This window comes from Carcharodon carcharias, chromosome 21 (genome assembly GCF_017639515.1).
Source record: "Carcharodon carcharias isolate sCarCar2 chromosome 21, sCarCar2.pri, whole genome shotgun sequence".
Classification (NCBI taxonomy): Eukaryota; Metazoa; Chordata; class Chondrichthyes; order Lamniformes; family Lamnidae; genus Carcharodon; species Carcharodon carcharias.
In genome coordinates this window covers 76,547,274-76,573,492 of record NC_054487.1, presented here as the reverse complement: position 1 = coordinate 76,573,492, position 26,219 = coordinate 76,547,274, and the positions used below count along the sequence as shown (strand labels likewise).

At 43.9% G+C, this 26,219-nt stretch overlaps 1 protein-coding gene across 1 annotated transcript in view; it reads left to right on the top strand.

The window, feature by feature from the left end:
- Window positions 1-3,844: 3,844 nt before the first annotated feature.
- The window catches only part of ppm1h (protein phosphatase, Mg2+/Mn2+ dependent, 1H), a 147,622-nt gene continuing 125,247 nt past the window's right edge, over window positions 3,845-26,219 (top strand). The window contains exon 1 of the mRNA XM_041216423.1: window positions 3,845-4,181. Coding sequence (XP_041072357.1) covers window positions 3,949-4,181 — 233 coding nt within the window. The 5' untranslated portion in view covers window positions 3,845-3,948. The remainder of the gene's footprint in view (window positions 4,182-26,219) is intronic.

The following is a 26,219-nucleotide window of genomic DNA, read 5'->3' as shown; positions in this document are numbered from 1 at the left end:
ATTCACCTTACCTCAGGAATCACCCTGCTTGCCAATTCGACAAGGGCCGCTTAGTTTTCTGAACAAAAGAATCAGAGGCTAAAAGGCAAAGTAATTATAAATCCATGTTCTTGAATTTTAAAGTGATACATCCACTGTGTGTTGCTGTTGTGTTCACCCCTTGTGTGCTGTGATCCTTTCTGTGCCAGTTGTGCATGTGAAATCTTGTGGGTAATTTCTTCTTTGGGGGTCATTTGGTAAATCTGGTTATTTTGGTTTAATTTCTTCACAGGGATCATGACAGTGTGCCTTATAAAAAAAAGAATTCCCCTAAATATAACAGTAGTGACTTTTACGAGTCACTCCAAGCCCAGCTAAGGGTTCCATGCTCAGGGCGACGAGTCATGGCCAATGGCGGAACCGGTGAATTTCCGATGGTGATGCTGGAAGAGCTAGAACCGCTGCTGACTGCGGAGGATCCTTCAGGACAAGGACCTGCGTTTCCTTTAAGCACACGAGGAAGGCAACAGAAAACCACCTCAGGTATCGTTTTCTGGAGCCAAATTGCTCACAGAGATTGAAAACGGAAGGCTATCAGCGACTGCAGAGGAAAGCAGAGGACCTTGAGGCATGGAGAAATGGGCAGAGGACCTGCCCTTAAGCAGATCACCACTATACTACGACACTGCCGTTGTGCTACAAGGCAGCTGCCTTTATTTTATACATGGGATGTGAGCATCGCTGGCAAGACCAACATCTGTTGCCCATTTGAAATCCCCCTTGAGAAGGCAGTGGGTGAGCTGTCTTCATGAACCGATGTGCTCTATTTTTTGGAGGTATACCCACAGTGCTGTTAGGGAGGGAGCTCCAGCTTTTTGAACCAGATAGTGTGGTAGTGCTGGTAGCCAGCTGTGTTTTTGTAACACCCAAATAGCAAGCTGTAAAATCTATTAATAATCCTGATTTACCTGGATTAGTAATCAGGCTGTTTTTATTGCCCGGAGTCACTGTGAGCCCATTGTTTTCATAGGCACTTGAATGTGTTGGGCTTTGTGATGGTGTGGACCAGTTGCTGATGTGAGTAACTGGCTACACCTTATTACTCCATATCTACCAATCTGTTTAATGACAGAAGAATGGACTCAATGAAGTCGCCCTGACATCCTTCTCTCACACCTGGTCAACTTTCAATGGCCAATATGTCATGCCTGATGCACATGTCTGGAGCACTGCACCAAGTCCCTCTTATTCCCACTTCCATCTCTAGCTAATTCCTGCTATTCCCTTTTCCTGCACTCCTTAGTCCCTCACATTATTGCACCTTCCCCTCTCTTCATTTTACAACCCTTTCCATTAATTCCTCCTCCCTTAACTCCTCCTCACCCTCAATCTCCTTCCTCATTCTCTCTTTCCTCATCACCCCATTTCTCATTGTCCTTCCACACATCCCTTTTTCCTCACTCCCCTCCTCTCCCCTCATCTCTCTCCCTCCCATTCCTCACCCTTCATCCCACCTTCCTCTCCATTCATTCCCCTGTTCACCTCCTATCTTCAACCCCTCTCATCATTCAATCCTTCCCTCATCCCCTATCGTCACCCATCCCTCCCCGAACCCTCATCTCCTTCCCCTCAGCTCCATCCAATAACCATGTCTCTCCCTTTCCTCATCTAGGTCCTCTCATACCCTACTCTCAACCCTCATGCCCCAACTCTCTACTCTTCCCCTCCCCTCTTCTGCCCTCATAATTCCCTCCTCATTCACCATCCTGCCCTTCCCTCAGCCCCCATCTGTGCCCTCCCCAGCCCTCATCTTCCACATTCCCCCCTTTGCCATCATTTCCTCTCCCCCTCATTCCCCTCTCCTTGTCCACTTCCCTCCCCTCCCTCATCTCCTCCCTTATACTTTCCCCATCCCCACAGATCTTCATCCCTTGCCCATTTTGCATTGCCCATTTCCCTCCCTCCCACCTCCTCTGAATCCCCTTCCCCAACCCCTCCCTCATAACCCCCCCTCCCTCCATCCATCCCTACCACATCCCCCCTCCCTTCATTCCTCATTTTTCCCTCTCCCAACCCCCCCCTGCTTACCCTCATCCCTCCCTCTCTCACCGCCCTTCCTTCCCCTCCCTCATCCCCTGCTCTCCTTCCCTCATCCCCTTCCTATCCCTCCCTTCCCCTTCCTTTACTCATATCCCCTCCTTCCTTTATATCCCCTCCCTCCTTCCCTAACCCCCTCACTCATCCCCTATCCACTCCCCCTCGCTCGCTCCCTCCTCAAACCCTCCCTCTCTCACTCATCCCTGCCTTCCTCTCTCCTGCACATCTCCCCTCTCCCTCCCTCATTCCCCTCCTCATCCTCCCCCTCCCTCTCTCCTCTCCATCTCTCATCTCCCCTCTATCCCCTCCCTCCCACATTACCCCTCACTCCTTCTCTCTCTCATTTGCCCTCTATCCCTCATCCCCCTCCCACATCCCATGTCTCCCTCATCCCCCACCCCATCCCCTGTCTCCCTCTTCCCCCACCCACATCTCCTGTCTCCCTCATCCCCCACCCACATCCCCTGTCTCCCTCACCCCCTCCCACATCCCCTGTCTCCCTCACCCCCTCCCACATCCCCTGTCTCCCTCACCCCCACCCACATCCCCTGTCTCCCTCATCCCCCACCCACATCCCCTGTCTCCCTCATCCCCCACCCACATCCCCTGTCTCCCTCATCCCCCTCCCACATCCCCTGTCTCCCTCATCCCTGCTTACCCCCATCCAATCATACCGCGTCACTCCTCCCCATTGCCTTTTACCCCCCTCACCGTCCATCCCCCTTTTACCCCATCCCCTTTTAAACCCATTGCCCCCTTTTACCCCCTCATCCCCTTTTACCACTCCCCATCCTCTTTTACCACCCTGCCCCTTTTACCCCCTCTGTCCCCTTTACCCCCACCCCCCTCTGTCCACTTTTACCCCCACCCTCCTCTGTCCCCTTTTACCCCCACTCCCCTCTGTCCCCTTTTACCCCCTCTGTCCCCTTTATCCCCACCCCCATCTGTCCCTTTTACCTCCAAACTCCCTCTGTCCCCTTTTACCCCCAAATCCCTTCTGTCCCCTTTTACCCCCACCCCCTCAGTCCCTTTTTACCCCACCCCCCAGTTCCCTTTTACCCCCACCCACCCAGTCCCCTTTTACCCTCAGTCCCCTTTTACCCCCAACCCCCAGTCCCCTTTTACCCCCACCCCCCTCCGTCACCTTTTACCCCCACCCCTGTCCCCTTTTACCCCCACCCCGTCCCCTTTTACCCCCACCCCTGTCCCCTTTTACCCCCACGTCCCCTCCATCCCCCCACCCCTCCCTCCGTCCCCTTTTACCCCCACCCACCCCTCTGTCCCCTTTTACCCACCCTCTGTCCCCTTTTACCCACCCTCTGTCCCCTTTTACCCCCTCTGTCCCCTTTTACCCCCACCCCTGTCCCCTTTTACCCCCACCCCCCCGTCCCCTTGTACCCCCACCCCCCGTCCCCTGTACCCCCACCCCCCGTCCCCTTTTACCCCCACCCCCCTCCCTCTGTCCCCCTTTACCCCCACCCCTCCCTCTGTCCCCCAAATCACCCCCATCACCTCCCTCCACCCCCCCACCTCCCCGAAGCTGCTGTCACCAGTCGGCTCACTCACTCCAATAAAGCGCAGCCTCCATCACATGACAGCCGAGCATCATGGCTTTATTTCCGCGTTCATAAGCCCTGCTCGTCTGATTCTACCGGCTTCTCCTGTTCCTCCGCAGCTGGGGAAAGGGGTGGTGGTGGTAGGAGGGGGTGGGGGCGGACGGAGGAGAGAGAGGTGGTGGGGGGGGTGGGGGGAGGTTGATTTTCTCTCTGCGTTACGGAAAAATAAGAAAGAGCAAGAGAGAGAGAGAGAGAGAAAGAAAGAGAAGCCGGTCGAAGTGGGTTCGAGAGGTGCCTGAGAACAGCAGCAGTTAACATGCTCACCCGGGTGAAATCTGCTGTTGCCAATTTCATGGGAGGCATCATGGCTGGAAACGCCGGTGCCGAGCATGTCAATGGGACCGAGTTACCGATGAAATTCCCATATAGCAGGCCGGAATTCCTGGGACTGTCTCAGGATGAGATCGAGTGCTCTGCGGATCATATCGCCAGACCCATCTTAACATTGAGGGAGAGCAAGAGGTTGCCCTGGGGGACGGGCTATGCGGAGTAAGTAGATGGACCTGGTCGTTTTCCAACAGTTCGTAATGTTGAAAATACACTTAATTCTGACCCCCCGCCCCCCTTCAGCAGACGTGCCCCCGGTAAAATAAGATAACAGACAAAATATAGTTAACATCAGAGCCCATGGGTCAAAGGTTTCATTTTTCCCCCACCCCCCAGTGGCGAGTTGCTTCTGGTTGTCTCGGGTTTATTGATCCCACAGCCACGCACTTGTAATGTGGCAATATGTCCTGAGCGCAGTTTAATTTATTGGCAGGATGTAATGCAGACTTTTGAACGAAATCCTGTTTGTCAAATCAGATAAAAAGCAATCCACGATAACCCCCTTTTCCCCCACTTCTTGTGTATTTACATAAAATTCCTTCATGTCATTGTGACATTATTTCCGTGCTTTTATCCTGCTCAGCCTTAGAATTGAAAGTGACGGTGATTATTTTAAGTAAATGTCCCCTCCCCTCCCCTCCGTGGTGTGTTAATGCAGTTTTAAATGTATCGTGGGGTGGGAAGGAGGATGAAAGTAACCCGCACCCACCCTTGTTTAATGACGTATGACATGACCTAAGCCACACTCAACCCTATGCTAAACAGTGTCAGGTTGCAAACTTGCATCCTGGTGTTTTAAGTAAATGCTATCTACTTAAAGGTGACGTGTAGTAGGGAGGAAACCCATTCGCTAATATTTTAAAGCTGGCATGCCTGCTGTGTGGGTCAACGTCCGTTGCAAGTTGCTTTACTGCAACACTGCCCCTTTAAGGGATCGGTGTGAGAGAATTTTATTTATGTTGACATGTTCAGGTAGGCGTAGCGGTAACTTTCATCGGAGACTTGTGTACGTTTGGGTTGGAAGGCTATTCCCATCCCGCCCCCAAATGCGGATTGACAACATGTACAGGAAGCCTGCATATTCTTAAACCATGCAGTTCATCTCCATTCAGACTACGTTCCCCACACTCAACCCTTGCAATGTTGCTACTCATCCATAATTCGAGTCAGCCTTGTAAAACAGGAATGCCTTTAAAACTCTGAATTTGGTAGATGGAGGGTGGTGGTGGTGGTCAGCTGGTGCAGTGCAGTGGTATACGAATGTGCAGTATCATTGTGCAGTACAGCATTGATACGACTACCCGTGATTGTTAGTTTTGGTCCTGCTGTTCGAGAAGATGCTGCGTGTTCAGAATTCACTGTACAGGACACTGTAGTGTGGTGATGATGTTACTAGGCTCATAATGCAAAAGTGTGGACTAATGCGAAATACTGTGGATGCTGGAAATTTGAAATAAAAATCAAAATACTGGGAGTACTCCAATAAAAGCAAAATACTGTGGATGTTGGAGATCTGAAATAAAATCAGTGCTGAAAAAACTCAGCAGGTATGGCAGCATCTGTGGAGAGAGAAAAATAGAGCTAACGTTTTGAGTTCAATATGACTTCATTGGAACTTCCAGCACTTTTCTGTTTTCGTTGCTGGGAATACTGAGCAGATCAGGTAGCACCTGTAGAGACAGAAAAGGAGTTAGTGTTTCACTCGGGTCCATGGCCTTGCTTCAGAACTACTACTCTTGGTGTTGTTGGGTAGAAGATTCCAGGATTTTGACCCTCCTGAATTGGGAACTGTTAGAGATAACAGGTTTTTAGCAGGTATAGAGGTAGTTAAGGATGGGGGGGTGGAGGGGAGGAAAGAACAAAAGGCAAATTCTGTGAGAGTATGGAAGACAAGAGATTAATGGATGAAAGGGGTGATAATGCAAGGCAGAAGAGGGTGGCACTGGGTCAGGTAAAGAAACAAAAGACGAGACTAGAGGAGGTGTAAATGGCAATAGCAGAATCAGTATCAGCATCTACTGTCTGGAAAAAAAATGGTAGTTATGATTGAAATTGTCTAAAGTCTATCTGAGGTACTACATGAGAACTTTGCATCTATATTCCTGAATCATGGAAAGTTAACATTGCAGGTACAGCAAGCAATTAGGAAGGCAAGTGGGATCTGGGATTATTGCAAGGGAGATGGTCTTTAATGCTGCAATTATCTGGGGCTTTGGTGAGATCACACCTTGAGCACTGTACCATATTTTCATCTCCCTACCTAAGCAAGGATATATTTGCCTTGGAGGGGGTACAACAAAAGTTCATAAGATTGATTCCTGGGATGAGAGAGTTGACCTGTGAGAAAAGATTGAGTAGTTAATGGTCTATATTTTCTGAAGTTTAGGAGAATGAGAAGAGATCTCAATGCAACATATAAAATTCTCACAGGGTTTAACCGGGTGGATGCTGAGAGCTGTTTCCTGTGGCTGGAGAGTCTTGAACTAGGAGGCATAGACTCATAATAAGGGGATCAGCTACTTATGACTGAGATGAGAAATTACTTCACTCAAGAGGGCTGTAAATCTCTGGTATCTCTTACCCGAGAGATGCTCAATTGATGAATTGATTCAATGCCGAGATGATAGATTTTTGGGAATTGAGAAATAGGGATCGGGTAGGGAAGTGGAGTTGATGTAGAGAATCAGACATGATCTTTGTGAATAGTGGAATGTGTTCAATGGGCCATATAACCGACTCCTCCTATTTCTTATCCTCTTGGAGAAGAGGATGCTGCCAATATTAGCAGTAATGTTATTGGATAGAATAATAGATAAAGGAGGCACGTAAATTATGGCTAACGTAAAAGGCAACCCAAAATTCTTTTATAAACTCAAATAATGAACCTGTAGTCAAAGGAAGGCTGGGGCTGCTTATGTACCAAAAAGGCAATCCTCCTAGGGAGGCAGAGGGCATGGCTGGGGTAGTAAATGAACACCTGTCTTCACTAGAGAAGTAGATGTGGAAAATATAGCAATATATGAGGAGGTAGTAATGACATTGCATTGGATAAAAGTAGATAAAGTGGATATGCGTGAAAAGGTTGAAGGTCCTCAGTGTAAAAGTCATTCGATGGGATACATCCTAAGTTATTGGGGGAAGTAAGTGCAATTTGCAGAGGCCCTGGCCACAATGTTCCAATCTTTCTTGTGTATTCAGGTGCTACCTAGAGGACTGTAAATATTACAGTCCTGTTTTGGGGGGGTGGAGGGGAAGTGGGATAAACCCAGAAACTCGAGGCCAGTCAATCTTAAACATCAGAGGAGTGGAAATGTTTGAATTGTTAATCTGGACAAAATTAATTAGCATTTAAGAAAATATAGGCTAACAAAATGGCAGTCAGCATGGATTTGTTCAAGGCAAGTAATATTTGATTAATTTGATCAACTTTGGAAGTGATGGAGAGATTTGTGTGGTTGATGTTGCATATATGGATTTTTCAAAGGCACTTGATAAAGTATTACGTAATGTGCTTTCATCTTGCTAACAAGTCTATGGAATTCAAAGGTAAATGGCACCATGGGCACATTAACTGAAATGGCACTAGCAATGAGGGACCAATTATGTGGGGAAGCTGGGGTTGCTCTCCTTGGAGCAGAGAAGGTTAAGTGGAAGTTTGTTAGAAATGTTCAAAAGCATGAATGGTTTCAATAGAATCAATAAGGCAAAATGTCTCTCGTGGCAGAAAGATAGGTAACATTGATTTAAGGTGATTAACAAAAGAATCAGAGGGGACAGGAATTTTGGAGTTGTTGTGATCTGGAACTCACTGCCTGAACGGGTAGTAGAAATAGATTCAGGAGTGACATTCAAAAGAGAACTGGATAAATACTTGTAGGGAAAAATACAATGACAGGGCATTGGGGAAAGAGCAGTTTGACTCTACTCAAATACAGGTCTCATTTCAAACAAAATGCAAACGCATAAAGATAAAAGGAAGAATCAAATATAGTACAAAAAATGTATGGGTGTCTTGAGAGCTCATTATGGCTTACCCTTGATAAATCAGTCTGAGAATATTGCTGTTAGTTTCATAAATAACAAATGATTCAGGTGGTATATATAACATTATTCAAGAACATCATCTCAATAGCAGCATGAGAAGCTTTTTTAAGTCTGCAGTTCATTTAATAAAATGCAAGAGTAATTACTTGTGTGTGTCTTTCATTCACTTAGGAGCATGGACGATAGGAGCATCATTGAGGATCATTATAGATAAAAGCTAGATTGTTATTGATATTTTGAGAACTGAATGAAATGTTTTTGGGACACCCTGCATTCTTTTAGTATAACATTTCTAATCAAAGTGACGTGCAGATTTCTTTCTATCGTCCTGCTACCACTTTCTTCAGGTTTTTTAAGCACAACAACAACTTGCTTTTTATATAGTGCCTTTTATGTAGTAAAATATCCCAAGGCACTTCATGGGAGCGTTATCCAAACAAGAAGACATTAGGGCAGGTGACCCAACACTTGGGCATGAAGTCAGGCGTGCCATAGGCCAGAGTTGGAGGAACACAGAGTTCTCGGAGAGAATGAGTTGCCATGTTGAAATTTCCTGGCAGCCTTATGCCTCTCATTCCACACCACATCACCTTAGAAGAACAGGCAATTGTAAGGGAACTGGAGCAAAACCTTTTTTATAATTTCTTCAAACAGTAATCCTTTCAGAGTTACATAAAGCTCTATTTAATAAAAACCCCAGGAGATTATATGCATTTCTGGCCAGCTAGGTAGTAATTCAAAACTATTGAATATCAAAGTGACTTGAGATATCATCAGAAAGCATTCAGGGTTTTATCTGGGAGAATTCAGTTTGATCGCTGTTGTTTGTTTTTAAACAAGTCTTCTAATAATAATGGCCTCTGATTAATGGAGTATTTAGGCCACTTTCAAAAAGACTTAGCTGAGAATGCCTTAAGTATTTGTGACAAGGGCAAGCCAAGACATAACAAAGGGTTAACTATCGGTAGTCTTGAAGCCATCATTCACCCTTTCCCAACTTACTAAGTTTCCATCAAAATAATAGGATTTAATGATCTGCGGCAGTTGAGACAGAATAAGCAATTAAAGAAGCTCTCAAAATGTTGCTCTATTTATTGGATGCTTTGGATGCAGACCATTGTCTTTAGTTTTTGTGGAGTGACTGTGATCCCTGATCCTCATTTGACTCTTCCGGTATGCCAACAAAGTCTGATGGGCTGTAGTAGATGAAATGCATAAGACAGATGCATTTAAAATGGATGCTACATGAGCACGTAAGGGAGAAATGAATAGAAGCGTATGCTGAAGGGAAACAAAGGAGGCTTGTATTGAGCTGGCCTAAACCAGTGGGTCAAATGGTCTGTTTCTGACTTGATGTAACTCAATGAAATATATAATATTCTACATTTAACTCCTGGGGGTTGCCGTTGACCAGAAACTGAACTGGACTAGCTGTATAGATACTGTGACTAAAAGAGCAGGTCAGAGGCTAGGAATCCTGCGGTGGCTAACTCCCCTCATGACTCGCCAAAGCCTGTCCACCATCTCCAAGTCAGGAGTGTGATAGAATACTCTCCTTTTGCCTGGATGAGTGCAGCTCCAACAACACTCAAGAAGCTTGACACTATCCAGGACAAAGCAGCCCACTTGATTGGCACCACATCAACAAACATTTACTATTGATGCACAGTGGCAGCAGTCTGTACCATCTACAAGATGCACTGCAGAAATTCACCAAGGCTCCTTAGGCAGCACCTTCCAAACACATGACCACTATCATCTAGAAGGATATGGGCAATAGACACATGGAAACACCGCCACCTATAAGCTCCCCGCCAAGCCACTCACCATCCTGACTTTGAAATATGTCGTCATTCCATCACTGTCAATGGCTCAAAATCCTGGAACACCCTCCCTAACAGCACTGTGGGTGTACTTACACCACATGGACTGCAGCCATTCAAGAAGGCAGCTCACCACTACCTTCTCAAGGGCAATTAGGGATGGGCAATAAATGCTGGCCTAATGACCGATGCCCGTATCATACAAATGAATTTTTAAAAAGATACCAGGATTGTACATACTGGGAGTAGGACATTTCAGACACCTGTAAAATAGCTACATTTTAATTTATGTGCGGTTCCTGGGCTTATTTAGTTAGTTTTTCTAATTGGAGAATCTTTTCTGTCGATTGACTACTGTGTCTTCCCCAAGTGCCCTAAGCTATGGAACAAGTTCCATACGAGTAAAGCTAGTAATACACCTCTGTAGGCTGGTAGTCATTTATGCAGTTGAATAGTTAAAAAGCATAGAAAGAGGCAGCCATTCGGCCCATTGTAGCAGTGCTGGTCCTTTGAAAGAGCTATCCAATTCATCCCACTCACCTCTTTTCCCCATAGCATTGCAAAATTTTCCTTGTCAAGTATATATCAAAGTCCCTTTTGAAAGTTAGTTACTACTGAATCTGCTTCCACCACCCTTACAGGCAGTGCGTTCCAGATCATAAGTCATGGTGTAAAGATAACTCTCCTCAATTCCCCTCATTCTTCTGCTAATGACCCTCAATCTGAGTCCACTGGTTACCAACCCTTCTGTTCATGGAAATGGTTTCTCCATATTTACTTGATCCAAACTTTTCATAATGTTTAACACCTCAGATCTCCTCCTAATTTTCTCTGCTCTAGGGATAACAACCTCAGCTTCTCTTAACTCTCAGCTAACAGAAGCCCTTCATCCCTGGGATAATTTTAGTGAATCTTCTCTCCACAGCTATGACATCCTTTAAAGTGTGGTGCCCAGAATTCAACACTACTCACTCCAGCTGAGCGCATAACTGGTGATTTGTAAAGGTTTTGCATAATTTCCTCGCATTTGTGCTCCAGTTATACAGTCAAACATTTGGTATGTTTTCTTAGATAGCCTTATCACATTGTCTATCACCTTCAAAGGTTTGAGTGTAACGTGTATTTTTTATAAGGGGAAGATGGCCAAATTCATTTGTCGTGCTGGGGAAAAAATTGGCAACATTTAGTGCCTGTGGATGATTCACAAATATTTTGCATACATTCCAGACACCAGTCTCTATTTAGGTGGCTGTATTGGCACGTGTGTTCAAGGTGGAACTAGTCACAGGTGATATTAATATTTTTGTATCCAGTTTGGGGGAGTGGGGGAGGGGGGGGGGTGGTGGAATGTTAACAAGTGCTCACTCTCCTTCCCTTGATTTGCATCAGCACTGCCAAAGGAAGTTGAGCTCATTTTCTGTGATTGAGGGTGATCCGGGCAAGAATTCCTTTGCTTTAGTGTGCAGTATAGAACAGTCGAAGAGACTGTTACTCCCCCTTCCCCTATTTAAGAAGATGCTCCTTTTTTTTAAAGAAGTTATTTTCTCTCCTCTCCTGCTAGCTTAACTTGCTGTGCATCCTGCTGCTTAATATCTGCTTTAAAAACAACTTGAAATTTTGAAGTGGAATTTCTATGCTAACACTAACTTAAGCTATGTGAAAGGTTGGCAACTCTAGGTATATTCTTGGAAGTTTCATCACATGGCTTCCCACCACAGACTGCCTAGCCATTGGTCTATCCTCTGGCTGCTGTATCTTGCCCAGAGCTAATTATAAATGGAATCGACTCATTGCCCAAGTGGATTAACGTTCGGTCAACCAGTCTTTCCCCATCATGCCCATCTCCTCCAAAGAAGCTAAAGCAAAATCAAAATTTTATTCATGCTGCTATGGTGTTTCTCCCCAGTTGCTTTAAAGCAGTGTCCTTGAGATTAATCTTTAATTCCTGGAAACTCCAGAACAATTTTAGTTAACCCTAACTACAAGTTGTGGACACTTGTGCCAAGACCATAGAGGTTTCCATAACAAAAGTCTCTGCATTTTTTTTTATATTCTTTCACAGGATGTGGGCATCACTGGAGGCTTTTTGCACTTCTGGTAGATCTTACAATGCTTTCCCTCTCTCTGACACATATCCCTTTTCTCCTTTATTCATGTTTTTCCACTTTAATACAAATTCCATTGTTCCCATATGTCTTTGGAATTTTAGATTTATATTATGAGAAAAGTATTCATGGTGTCAGTAACTATTGGGGAAAAATAAATACACTGCTCGGCCTAGCTTTTCTGGCTAGGTGTAACTTCCTACCATCCCTTTGAAGTTCAATCTACCCTGATTTATTTAAAAATGCAAATTATCCTCATCTCGCATTCTAAAACTTCAGCCATGTTTGTGTATTTAGCATTTCAAACCTAGCTTCTTTTGAGTTAAAACCTCCAGACCAGCTGTCTCCAATTCAATTAAATCCCGCACACACAGCGAGAAACTATCCAAACCCCTCTATTAACCTACTTTTAGAATTATTAAACTTTTGTGACAGCATATAATAACACAACTATGATATACTATGTTATAATTCTGATATTTATAAGATTATGTTTTGGGACTATTGTCTATTTAAGATAAAATGAAGGGGGCAATTTGAGGCTTTAAGTGTGTCCTCAAAGCAACCCTGAAGAGGTCAAACATCCCTGCTGACTCTTTGGCTTGTGTTCAACCAAAACTGAGAAGGCTCACCCAGGAAGCACCAAACATGTCAAGAGGCTTCAGAAATGTGCAGATGTGAAGTTAAGGCTTTGGAGGAACCATACAAATCTTGAGCAACCCATCTACCCAATCCTTCAGGCACCACCTGCCCCACATGTGGAAGAGTCTGCAGTTGCACATTGGGCTTATCAACCATCTCCGAACTAATTGAACCTGAGTGGAATCAAGTCATCCTCGATCCCAAGGGCCTGACTAAGGAGAAGGAGAAAATGAAGGAGGTCACATGACCTGTTCCAACGTCTGCCCTGACAGTCTGGGTGGTTTGATTGTTAGAGGTTAAAGGGGGCTCAGTTTGTTTTACTGGAAAGGTGGTGCAAGTTATTTATACCTGGAGACAATGGCAGGAGCCTATGTGGTAACAGTGGGTAGACTGAGAGTCTCAAGTCCTAGAAAAGTATTGAGACTGTTAGGTTGTAAACAGTTGTGCTTTAACTTATCAATTTACTTCCAAGATAAGAGTTGGGGTCTCAAGGACAATCAGCATTCCTACCTAGATACAAGGCCCATGTGATTCCTGTTACCATGGAACTGGGCTTTGACAGGATAAGAGTTAAGATATCCCTGAGAAAACTCAGACAAGGTTAGCCTGCCAGGATCCAGAAGAGGGAAAGTGGCTAAAGATAGCAATATGCTGTGGTTCACCATGTGGGTGAAAGCTCACACTTGGACTGAAAAGATCATATGCATGAGTTAAAACGAGGCTATAAGATTCCCCTAGCTACATGCTAGAGGAAGAATCTCCAGAGGAGAAATCTTCACTGTGAATGATAGTTCTGAAATTAAACGTTTACAGTCTAAAAAAGGAAAAGAATAGAAATAAAACCTTGGGAGACAAGAATCACCTCGGACTGTTTCTGGGAGAATTTAATGTTGTCCAAAAGGACAAAGTATGTCAGTGAAGTGTGTTTTTGGTTGTCCTAAAAGGAAAAGGGGGAATGTTTATTTTACAGTTTAAAGTGTAAGTTGCCTACAAAGACAGTATTTAGTCCATGGTGCTTTTAGTCTTTTGTTACAGTAAAAGTCTTAAAACATAAAATCCTATCGTGTCAATCTTTCTTCTATTCACTGGAAGTTCAATTTTGTTTAAGAAAGGTTCTCTACAGAGATTGTAACAGCTGGCAAAAAAATTACATTTTGTTATTATAAATCGCAAACGCTAGAAATTTCAAACTTCTCTGCAGGGAGTTGAGGGGGAAACCCCTGCAAACAAACCCTCTGAGATTTCTGTTTGTAAAGAGCATCATTATGGAAGTGCATGTATTCTATCTAATAGTGTACTGAAACAGAAATAATGACCAGTGATTTAATAAATAGGGAAAAGATCCAATAAATCTAGGCATCTCAACAGGATCTGTTTTCAGAATCACTAGAGTCCACAAACTCCATTTGAAAGTTTATACTTTGGAACATATTCCAAAAAAAATGAATAAGAACACTTTCGTTTATATAATGCCTTTTATAACCTTAAGATGTCCCAAATCGTTTTTCAGCCAACAAAATAATTTTGAAGTGTTGTTACTGTTTTCATATAAGAAAAGACAAGAACACATTACAGGGCACTGTAAGCCCTTGTACACATTTAAATTATGTTGGAAATAACACACTGGCCCCAGTCCTGTCCTGATGCCTTTTCTACTGTAATCGTATTAGTTTCCAAAGGATTGCATTAAAGTTAGAAAGGGAGGATACTATTTTCATACACAGTAGTGATACAGATTTTGTGGGAGTCAGCAGCAGTGTGTACTGTGGTGAAGAAAATGTAACTAATAGGTCATTGAAGGTGCTAGTTGTCCTTGAGTCAGCCACTGATTAAAGAAGAGCCTGCCAGAAATAACTGAAGCTTATAATGTGCATTCTGCTCATGATCTGAAGCCTGTTTATCAGATCACAACTCACAGCTGCTGAAATAATCATCTTGAAAATAAGTTTTTTGGAAATCATGGAGAATGCAAATGCTTCTTTCTGAAGTTCATTGTAATCTGATTAGAACTGTGGATACAAAATTATAAGGAAGCCATCAACTAACTGCAATCCCTCGTAGATTGGACGCTGTCCATTTTACATGGGGAGGTGGTGGCATTGTGGTATTGTTGCCTGACTAGTAATCCAGAGACCTGGGGTAATGCTCTGGGGACCTGGGCTTCAATCCCACCACGGGAGATGATGGAATTTGAATTCAGTAAAAATCTGGAATTAAAAGTCTAATGATGACCATGAAGCCATTGTCTATTGTCATAAAAACCCATCTGATTCACTAATGTCCTTTCTTACTGAAGGAAATCTGCTGTCCTCCCTGGTCTGGCCTGCATGTGACTCCAGAACCACAGCCATGTGGTTGACTCTTAAATGCCTTCTAAACAAAGGCAATTAGGATGGGGTAATAAATGCTGGCCCAGCCAGCGATGCCCACATCCTACGAATGAATTTTTAAAAAAAACACTCACAAATTCCCAAAGGTAATCGTGCAAAATTGTAGGTATGTATTGAACTTTGGCCTGCTGCTCAGAGCGTTTATCTCTGTTTTCGTATTCCAACTAAATATTCATCCATCTAGACTGATCTGTTTTAGAGTGGGGAAAAAAAATTGTTCTTCATATTCGAACTGAGGAATTTTGTTTTAAAACTTTCAATACTCCAGTTTCAGTTGAGGCTTTGATTTAAATGTGTCCTTTTGTTTGTTGTTCACAGTCAATGTCAAATAGCTTGCTTACATTTGCATCATATATACTCTTTTTGGAGAAACAAAAAAGAGGGCATTTGTAATCCAATGAAAATGAATTCTGCTGTAAAAAAAAACTCTCTCATCTTTAGAACTTTCTGTCCAAAATTGATCCTTATTGTTCTAGTCTAAAACCCTCTCTAATGCATCGGTGCGCTGTTGAAATTGAAGACCAGCGGTGCGCACAAAAATATAAAAAGGACTGACTTGTATTTGTATAGCACCTTTCATGCCCCAAAGAGCTCTCCTGGCAGTGGACTACTTCTTGGAAGTGTGGCCACATGAAAAGTGGCAGCCAATATATGCACAGAAAAGTCCCACAAACAGCAGTGCAATAAGGACCACATCATCTTCTGTTTTGGGGAAGATGGTCATTAAATGTTGGCCGGTTCACTGGGAAGACCTCCCTTGCTCCATTTTGAAATATGGCCGTGGGATCCTTTGCACCTTCCGACAAGAAGAACTTGTTTTGCTAAGCCCTCGAGCTAGGTAAAGAACGAAGTGCTTTGTCTCAATGCCTGCTGTTCTTATTGTCATAACAATATTTTGTGACGTGCTGAAGTTTATTCAGTAGAACATTAAAAACAACAAGCAACGCAGCACTGTACAAAAGCCTAGAAAATTTAATATTGCACTATTAATGATTGTCAAAGCTGCCTTGTAATTCTTGCAAAATATCAGTAAAGTGATAACACAATCTTCGACTTGTTAAATGAGGTGGGGGATGAATGTGTGCAACAAGAAGAGGGCAAGACACATCCATCTTTCATCTACAAAATAAAACAAATTTTCATTAGGCTGGTAAAAGCTTCCAAGTACTTGTAGTCTCTTGCCAAAAGTATCTGCGCCTCTCCTGACTGAGCCCATGTTGGTGAGCTTGCATTTTTTTTTTTGCGAATAACAATTCTAGTCCACATAATGTTACTGGCATCTATCCTCAATACGTATTATTTAAAATGTGCTGCAATACTGCATGCAACTTTTTTTTAAAAGGATATGTTGGGTACTTTTTGGTCTACAGTCTTTGCTTTCATTAATATATTAATATTAACGAGTGGCTAGTAATCTCTCAGTTCATACTCTGTAACAAATTAATGAAACATTAGAACCGTGGAGCACAGAGGTGATCCTGACTGTGCCCACCATTTTCTTCACAGGTAACCCTTCTAGAATCCTTGAGTCCATGGTCATTACAATAAAAGGCTATTATCATTTCAGAGGAACAGCCACTGTCTTACAAAGCAGGATGGAGCACATTTTTACCTTGAGGCAGGAAATCAAGCCTGAAGAGACTCTCATTGCAGTGTCAGGCATGGGGAGGCCATATCGTGGGAAGAGCATCTTCAACCCAAATATTAGCAATTTGAGTAAACTTGTGGAAACCATATCTATTGTAATTTTTAGTCATGGTCATAGAATCCTGGGTACTTTGCGTGGTATCTTGGAATAGTGTGGGATATCATTTTCGCAACTGTGTATGGTGACACCGCTTTCGGCAATTGCAGTCAAGCTGGTGCTGATCGTAGTGCTTTGCGTTCCTTTGGTCCCAGTGGGATGCCCAAGAGGAGGACCCTGATGTTTGGGCAGCCCAGGATCACCTTAAATTTTGCCCAGTTTTGTGCCCTGACAAGGCTTCAGTTTCACTGCAGAGTGTTAACCACAACATGGAGACAGCGTTTACCAGTGATGAGCCCAACTCGCTTGGTGTAGAGAACGGGTACTACGGGCTGTTTCTGACTGGTGGGAGGGACCGCCCTGTCCCACTGGTCAGCCACCGCCCACCCCGAGTCAGGTAGCCTTTGACTAGCAAGCTGCTGCTTCGGTGGGTGCTTAGAGCCTCTGCTCAACAGGTGGATGGAATCCAGTGCACCAGGCAAACAAAACAAATGGAAGGAAAGAAGATGCCAACTCTTTGACTGGCAAGCTGGAACTCCAGAGCCATGTGCATGGGATTGACAGATTTGCAGCTGGTCACGAGTACGCAAGATGGTCTTGATCAATGTGGAACTTGATAGGCTGAACGTTGATATAGCTTCCCTATAAGAGAGTGGGCTCACTGAAAGCGGGTCACTAAAAGCAAAACATTAGATGTTCATCTCTAGCAGAGGAAGAGTTCAGAGAAAACACGTGAACAAGAGGCAGGCTTGACTGTAAGGAACTTGCTACTCTCAATTCTAAAATCCCTACCATCACAAATGGTTCAGAGTGTATTTTCTCCATTCACCTCTCAACTCAAACATTGCCAGTTAACCTCATGAGTATCTATGGTCCAACACTCTGCTGCAGTACAGAGGTGAAAGACCAGTTCTACAAGGAGCTTGACAGTGTTTTCACCAGAATCCCTAAGTCAGAACGTCTTTTTACTCGGGGATTTAAATGCAGGAATGAATGCAGACAGTGAGTCATGGCCCTCCTGCCTCAGATATCATGGTCTAGGGAAAGTGACTGAGAACGGACTGAGAATACTTGAGCTTTGTGTAACCAATGCTTTCTTTCAGAACAAACCATGCCACATGATTGTCCTGGAGAGCTCCAGGGCATTGGCACCAGCTGGATCTGACCAGCACCAGACGTGACTCTGAACAACATTGTCGATACATGTAGCTACCACAACGCTGATTGCAGTACAGATCACTCTCTCTGGTGTGGACTAGGGCTGGGCTGCAACCCTTGAATTTTTTTTTCATTCAAAGCAGAAGTACTGTCCTCATACCAACATCAGCCACACTGCCTACTCAGGTTAAAAACCAACAGCTCCTTGACGCCATTAAACAGGTGCTCGCTGGCATTCTCCCACACAGTGCAGAAGCAAAATGTAACATACTTTGCAGTATTGTAGATGGTGTCTCAGCTTCCTCATGGGAAGCAAGAACTGAAAAAGTTTGAGGCTAACAGCACCGTGATGGAACCTGTCATTGAAGCTACGTGGTCCGCTCTCTCGTTACTTTATGAGACAGCGAGGAGAGATAGTGCAGACTCTTCTCGCTCTAAGAGCCCTTGAAGTGAAATCCAACAGACTGCTAAGTGGTGCACCAAAGACGACTGGTTACAACGTTGTCAGAGTTTTCAGATGTCCTATGACACAAGGAATGTCAGGGTCATATATGAAGGGGTCGAAAAAGCAACAGATTCATCAGCAAAGAAAATGGACCCATTGAAAACAAAGGCAGGGGAGGTCATCACCAACTGCAATAAACAGTTGGAGAGACGGGTGAAGCTCTACCTTGAGTTGTACTTCAGGGAAAACACTATCGCCAAGGAAGCACTAGACACCATAGCCTGCCTGTCATGACAAAGCTGAATATCAAAACTATGGGTGCTGATGCTACACAGCCTGAACTAATCCAGAAAACTGGCACCCCAACAGCATGTGCATGAACTTCTCCTGACTGGTGGCAGGAGGGGGGTAGCAGTGCCCCAGCATGTGCCCAGCATGTGCCGCAGCATGTGCATGATACAAAGATCGTTACCCTGTAGAAGAACAAGGGGAGACTGCAGTGATTGCAACAACTATGACACATCTCCCTACTGAGCATTGTGCGAAAAGTTTTTGCCCATGTTGCCCTTGTCAGACTGCATCTGACCAGGCTGAACGCATCTACTCGGATTTCAGCGCTAGAAGATCGACAGCTGCTATGCTCGTCTCGGCCCAACAGCTGCAAGAGAAATGCTGTGAACAAAGGAGACCCCTATATGTTGCCTTCATCAATCTCACCCAGGCATTCAACCATATGAGCAGAGGTGGTCTATTTACGTTGCTGGAGAAAATTGGCTGTCCACTGAAGCTGCTCAGTGTGACCCCCTCTTTTCATGATAACATGATGGGGAAGATCAGCTATGTCAGGGCGTTCGGAATCCTTTTGAGATCCGCAGTGGGATCAAACGGTTGTGTTCTGGCACCGACACTTTTGAGCATGTTCTCCTCTTTGACTTGAAGGTATATGGCAGCAACATCGACAGAGGGTGTCTACTCGGGCACTGGAACTGATGGAAAGTTGTTCAGCCTTGTTCGCCTGAGATCCAATTCAAAGGTGCACCAAGTCCTGATCAGAGAGTTGACCATGTTGCACTAGCATTCCATACTGAGGGACATCTTCAGCAAAAGGACAAACTCTCGCATTTGTAAAGAGTTTGGTTTGACCATCAGCAGGAAGACAAATGTCATGGTCCAGGATGTTGCCATACCACCACTTATCAACATTTCACAATGTGATACTGGAGGATGTTGATAGCTTCACATTTAGCCTCTACAGTCCTCAGCAATCTGCTACTTGATGTTGAAATCAACATACATACACACACACACACACACACACACACACACACCAGCCGTTATGTCCAAGCTGAGTGTGAGTGTAGAACAACAGCAATCTGACTGAGAACATCAAATTGCATCTACCAAGCCTACGTCCTCAGCCCACACCCCCTACAGTGGCAAGATCTGGACAACATATGATAGGCAAGAGAAATGGCTGAATTGTTTCCTCCTTCACTGCCTGTCATACCCTCAGCATCGCTTGGCAGGACAAGGTCACCAACTCAGTCCTGGAGCATGCTAATTCCATCAGCAAACTCTCATTGCTCAGCCAATGACGTCTGCACTGGCTTGGCCATATTCATTGGATGGATGACAGCCGTATAACCAAATACTTAACCACCACCTCCAGGCATCTATACCTCTGCCACAAGGACACCTGCAAGCGAGATATGAAGATGGCAGATATTGACACTGACAACTGGAAGATGGTCACTGATGGCCGTCACCTCCCTGGAGGCTGACGCTTTGGAAGGGATGAGAAGAAATGAAAAGCGGAGCTGGTCAAGAAGAGGAAACAGAGGCCAGCGAATCATGCAAGTCCTCAGCTGACTATCTTGCTCCATAGTAAATGCAGCAGAGACTGCCATGCCAGAGTGGGGCTCCTGAGCCACATCAGGTGATGATTTGCACTGTGGTGGTCCATTCTGATGAACTTGAAGGCTGACTGTGTGTGTGTGTGTGTGTGTGTGTGTGTGTGTGTGTGTGCTTCTGTTGTACAAAACCCTGAATTGGAACATTATATAATATAACTGTCTACTGATTCTAATTTCAACAAAAAAAAAGGGCATTATGGAGTGTGGAAAACTGGATTCGTCTGAGTAATTCAGTGCTTTAGATGCATAGTGCATTATGCAAGTTGCTAAGTGTTCTATTACCTAATGCTATTGGCATTGCTATAGAGCAACTTGGCCTCCATGAGCAACACCACATAGAATAGTTCTTGAGACCAGAGTACACAGAATCAAGGCTAACATTGCAGTGCCCAGAGCTGCACTGTCAGAGGCCCTGTCTTTCAGGTGATGGGTTTAAACAGAGGGCCTGTCTGCCCCCTCGGGTGGGCATAAAAGATCCCACCATACTATTTCGAAGTCCTAGCCAATATTTATCCCTCAACCAACATCACAAACTGATAATGCTCTTTTTTAATATATTCTTTAACGAAGGTGGTGGTGAGCTGCCTTCTGGAACTGCTGTAGTCCATGTGGGGTAGGTACACCCACAGTGCTGTTGGGGAGGGAGTTCCAGGATTTTGACCCAGTGACAGTGAAGGAACGGCGATATATTTCCAAGTCAGGATGGTGGCTTGGAGGGGAACTTGCAGGTTCCCATGCATCTGCATTTGTGGGAGTTTGTGTGCAAGTTGGCTGTTGTGAGTACATCTCAAAAAGTACTTCAATAGCCGGAAAGTGCTTTGGAAAATCCTGTGATCATGAAAAGCCCTACAAAAATGTAAAAATTTATTTTCTTTCTAAACATATTATTACAAATCATAAGCACTTGTCCATAAATTTTGATCATATTTATGTTACCAGGGTAAAAGTCGTGATTAATCGTGGCCCTCTGGAACAAGTTTCTGAAGTATCTTTCAACAACACGTTCACCATCTTACATTTTTAGAGAAAAAAAATTGATGATCATCAACTAAATATGAACAGCCTCACAGATGATTTTTTAGGTGAAAGCATAGAAATCCTTACATAACTTTATTTGTTCTTGAGATGCAGACCATACCAGCAAGGCAGCATTTATTAAGGTATTGTTATTTATTCAACGGTTGTCCATTTAAGACCAAGATGAGGAGAAATGTCTTCATTCGAATGGTTGTGAATCTTTGGAATTCTCTTCCCTAGAGAACCGTTGACGCTTACACATTGAGTTTATTCAAGACTGAGATTAATAGAATTTTATTATTGAGGGACGTGGGGTTGATGGAGCAGTTCAGCTGTTATTTTAAGAATAGTAGAGTAGACTCTGAAAGGCTGAATGGCCAACTGTTTATGTTCCTATTTCTTATTTTCTTATTTATTGCCCATCCTTGGTTTCCCTAAGCGCTTTGATATTAACCATACAGTGGAATGACCTGCAGAGGTAGTAGGTTCCCTTATGAAGGACACTTGTGAGTGACTTGGGTGTTTACAACAATCCAATAGTTTTTCTGTCCCTCCTGCTAGCCCACAAATTATCGGATTTATTAAATTAGTCTTGCAGCTTCCCATGGTGGGGTTACAACTCAACCCCCTGGGTTGCTAGTGCCAAATACCACTGGGCAACTTACCTCCCTGTACCGCTTTCTCCATTGTACTTATAAATGTGTTTACCCCTGATGAGCAACATAGTAGGAGAACAGCTAGTAGATTTTAAAATTGACAATATAAGACCATAAGACGTAGGAGCAGAAATTAGGCCATTCGGCCCATCAAGTCTGCTCCGCCATTCAATCATGACTGATAGGTTTCTCAACCCCATTCTCCCGCCTTCTTCCCGTAACTTTGATCCCCTTACCAATCAAGGACCTATCTATCTCGGTCTTAAATACACTCAATGACCTGGCCTCCACAGCCCTCTGTGGCAATGAATTCCATAGATTCACCACTCTCTGGCTAAAGAAGTTACTCCTCATCTCTGTTCTAAAAGGTCTTCCCTTTACTATGAGGCTGTGCCCTCGGGTCCTAGTCTCTCCTACTAATGGAAACATATATATGGTAATAGCAATGTTTTATTGCTGAATCAAAGAATAGATTCTGTCAATGTGTCGGCTGTAGCAATCTTTGCTCCTTCATGTATTGGTGGTCCTTCTACATTTAACCTATCAAGGTCAGAATTGGTTGCAGCCAGGCATTTGTAGCTCCAGACCTGTCATTTATACAACTTGTGGTGTTATATTGCATGTGATGTTTTTTACATTGCTGGTCCCACCACTTCACTTCAATTCAAACTACAATAAAGTGAGATTTAGCTTTTGGGAAATAATCTTGCACAGAAGGAGGCCATTTGGCCTACCTTGCCTATGCTAGCTCCTTTGAAAAAGATATCTGATTTATAGTCCCATTCCCCTAATCTTTCCCCATAACCCTGCAAATCTTTCCTTTTTGTTTCCCCAAGTATACATCGAATTTCATTTTGGAATTTACAATTGAATTTACTTCCAACACCCTTCACGCAGCATGTTTCATAAGAACGGTGATATATATGACGTGTTCAACAGTCAATGTGCAGTGGTGTTACTGTGTTTGCAGTTGTCTTGCCATTTTACTTTTTGTACTCCAATTTATGACGCTGTCACCAAGTTGACATGTATGTGATTTTGAAACTTGGCTTGGCCACATTTTTTTGATTCCACACTTGTTGAACTCTCTAGTTGATGGTCTAGCTATGTCTTCCCTCCCTGAATAAAGTATCTGAACTGATAATTTAGGCAGAAAGTTGGAGCCTTGGCAAAGCATTTACTGACACCTGAAAAATAACTCGAGTCTAATTTTTTTTTATGGCAGGGTGATGAGCAAGACAGTTATTATTAAACTTGAAGCGCATAGTTTTTTCTGGGTCACTAGCTGGAGGTTATAAGCTCCAGTGGGGAATGATTAACTGTTTTACATTCCTGACCTCCCCACTAAGCAGATCCCTCCATCAATTTGATGCCTAGTATTTTAACTCTAAATGGGATCCTTTTATAGCTTTCCTTTTGTGCATATAATGAAGAATGTGTAAGACATGAGGGAATAACCTTTGTACCATTTGCAATCCTCCCAACCATTCTTCCCTTTAACACAATGGCTTCTTGCTGCTCCAGCACACCACCTCCATCGGTTTCAGGGGGTCCTCCAATTCCCCTACCAAACAGTTGTTCTTGGGAGTTTAGACTTAAGAGTGCACCACAGACCACCCTCCCAGCCTTATGTTATCCATACATATTTGCTTGGATGCCACTAGATTAAGAGCAAATACCATGAACTGTTTTCCTTAATCGCAGGTCCCTGAGGTTAATTGTTGGTCTACGGGCTGATAACAGCAACTTTACTAAACAGAAAATTTGGACACACGCCACTGGTGTTGCTGTAGGGCAGAGTTCAGCAGCCTGTAAACTCTGAAGCCACATGTGGCTCTCTGACCTTTTCTAGTTGGATTGCACTGACATGGGAAAAAAAAGCCTAAAAAAAAATTAAGTCAAGAAAAGTAAGAGCCATTTTCTTGTGGGGTAAAAGGCACGTAAAAGTTTCAAATGATTGATTTTTTTTTTTGTTAAAATATTTGTCAATGCTCTAAATAGACATGTTCAAATAGTATAGCTGCTTGATGGTTATAGATAATGCCTTTGGTTTGAGGAACAGGTTTTCATGGTTGCCACCATTATTGTTTCTAATATGGTCGAGGTTATAAATTATTCAGCATGTACTACTAGGAGGTTTTTTAATCACAAGGATCAATCGCCGAAAAATTGTCTTAATTCCATGCACCTTAAGTAAAAGTTTTTTTTTAAAAAATGACTGCACCGACAAAATTTTAAGCCTCACTGTTCACGACTTGCTCTTTCGCGAATTTGCTTATCCATGCAAAAGCCTGCACGCCAGGGCACGCATTGTGCACTCAAACAGGAGGAAATTGGGGCAGACAGGCAGCAGCACCTGGAGGAGAGTGCGAGAGGAGGACCCCAAGCCAGGCAGTCAATAGCACTTGGCACCTAACATCACAGGAGAAACAGTAGTTCATTGGTAAGAAACTGCTGTTAAGGGAGTGTCATCAAGTAGCTGAGAATTAGAAAAACACATCCTTTTTAAAAGAAGGGGCTACCTACATTTAAGTAAGAAACACAAGCAATCAGGAAATTTTAAGTCGAGGCCAGGTAAAACAAAGTTGCATAAATAAACCAAAGTAAAATAAAGTCAATGTAAGAGAAGTAAATGGAAGCCATGGCAGGATAGCTCAGTCGTGTGGAATGCGTGTCTTGTAATATGTGGGAAGTTGTGAACACTATCATATTCCTACATTGTGGTTGTCTAGGATGTATCACTACATGCAGAACCTTGAGCTCCGGGTTTCAGAGCTCAAGCGGCAGCTGGAGTCACTGTGGCGCATCCGCGAGGTTGAGAGCTAAGTGGATAGCATGTTCAGAGAGGTGGTCACACCGCAGCTTAGGAGCCAGAAAGGGAATGGGTGACCGCCAGGCAGTCCAAAAAAATTAGGCAGCCAGTGCAGGAACCCCCCCCCGGGATCCCGCTGACCAATCGGTTTGCCTTTTGGATATCGGTGAGGGTGTGGGCTCCTCTGAGGAGTGCAGTCAGAGGCAAGTTTGTGGCACCACAGGCAGCTCTGCTGTACCAGAGGGGAGAAAAGAGGGGTGGAGCAGTAGTAATAGGGGATTCATTAGTTAGGGGAACAGACGGGTGTTTCTGTGGCTGTAGACGTGACTCCAAGGTAGTATGTTGTGTCCCTGGTGCCAGGATCAAGGATGTCACGGAGCAGCTGCAGGACATTCTTCTTGGGGGAGGGTGATCAGCCAGAGGCTGTGGTCCGTGCTGGTACAAATGATTTAGGTAGAAAAGGGGATGAGGTCCTGAAAACAGACTTTAGGGAGCTAGTAAGGAGATTGAAAGCAGGACCTCTAAAGTAGTAATCTCAGGATTACTCCCAGTCCCAAGCAAGTATAGAAACAGGAGAATGAATGATTAAACACATGGCTGGAAAGCTGGTGTAGGAGGGAGGGCATCAGATTTCTGAGGCATTGGGACCGGTTCTGGGGAAGATGAGAGCTGTGCAAGCCAGACAGTCTGCACCTGAACAGGACTAGGATGAATATTCTCGCAGGGAGATTTGCTAGTGCTGTGGGTGGGGTTTAAACTAGATTGGCAGGGGGATGAGAACCTGAGGGCAAATTCAGAGCAGGGAATGGGAGATGGAGAATTAGTGAGTGACTTTGAAAGACAAAAGTAGCACAGGTTCAAAAAGTATATATGTAAATTGTCACAAACTATCATATTTTCATTATTATTGTGGGATATAAAGTAGGCTTATATGTGCGGTTCAGTGTGGGGCTAATTTAATTAAATTAGAGATGGGTGGACTGCAAGTTTGAAATTATCAAAGAGTTAAGGCATTTGAAATGCTAATGAATAGGTCAGGGTAGAGTCTCAACAGATAGGGTTTGAATGAAATTTGCATTTTTAGATAAGTGGAAGAGTTGTTTGATTTTCAAAGAGACATAAGGTTTTTATGACTGGCAAAATAAATAGGGCAAGGTTGTTACATTGATTTTTTTTCCCCAAAAGCACTGACCATAATGACAACATAAAAGATTTTTATATCATGGGAAAAGTAAATTCCAAAGACATTGGGGAATAATGGGATTTAAAGATCAAAGAGGAAGAAATACATTTTAAAGAAGGATGGAAGGCTTAATATGGGGTGTGGCCATGTGAAATCTGAAAGGTACACCATGTGAAAAAGACTTGGGGGTGGGGAGGGGGGTGTGGTGGCAGAAAGCCTCTAGTCACTTTGTAGAAGTCTGTTCCAGTAACCAAAGTTGGGTTAAGGG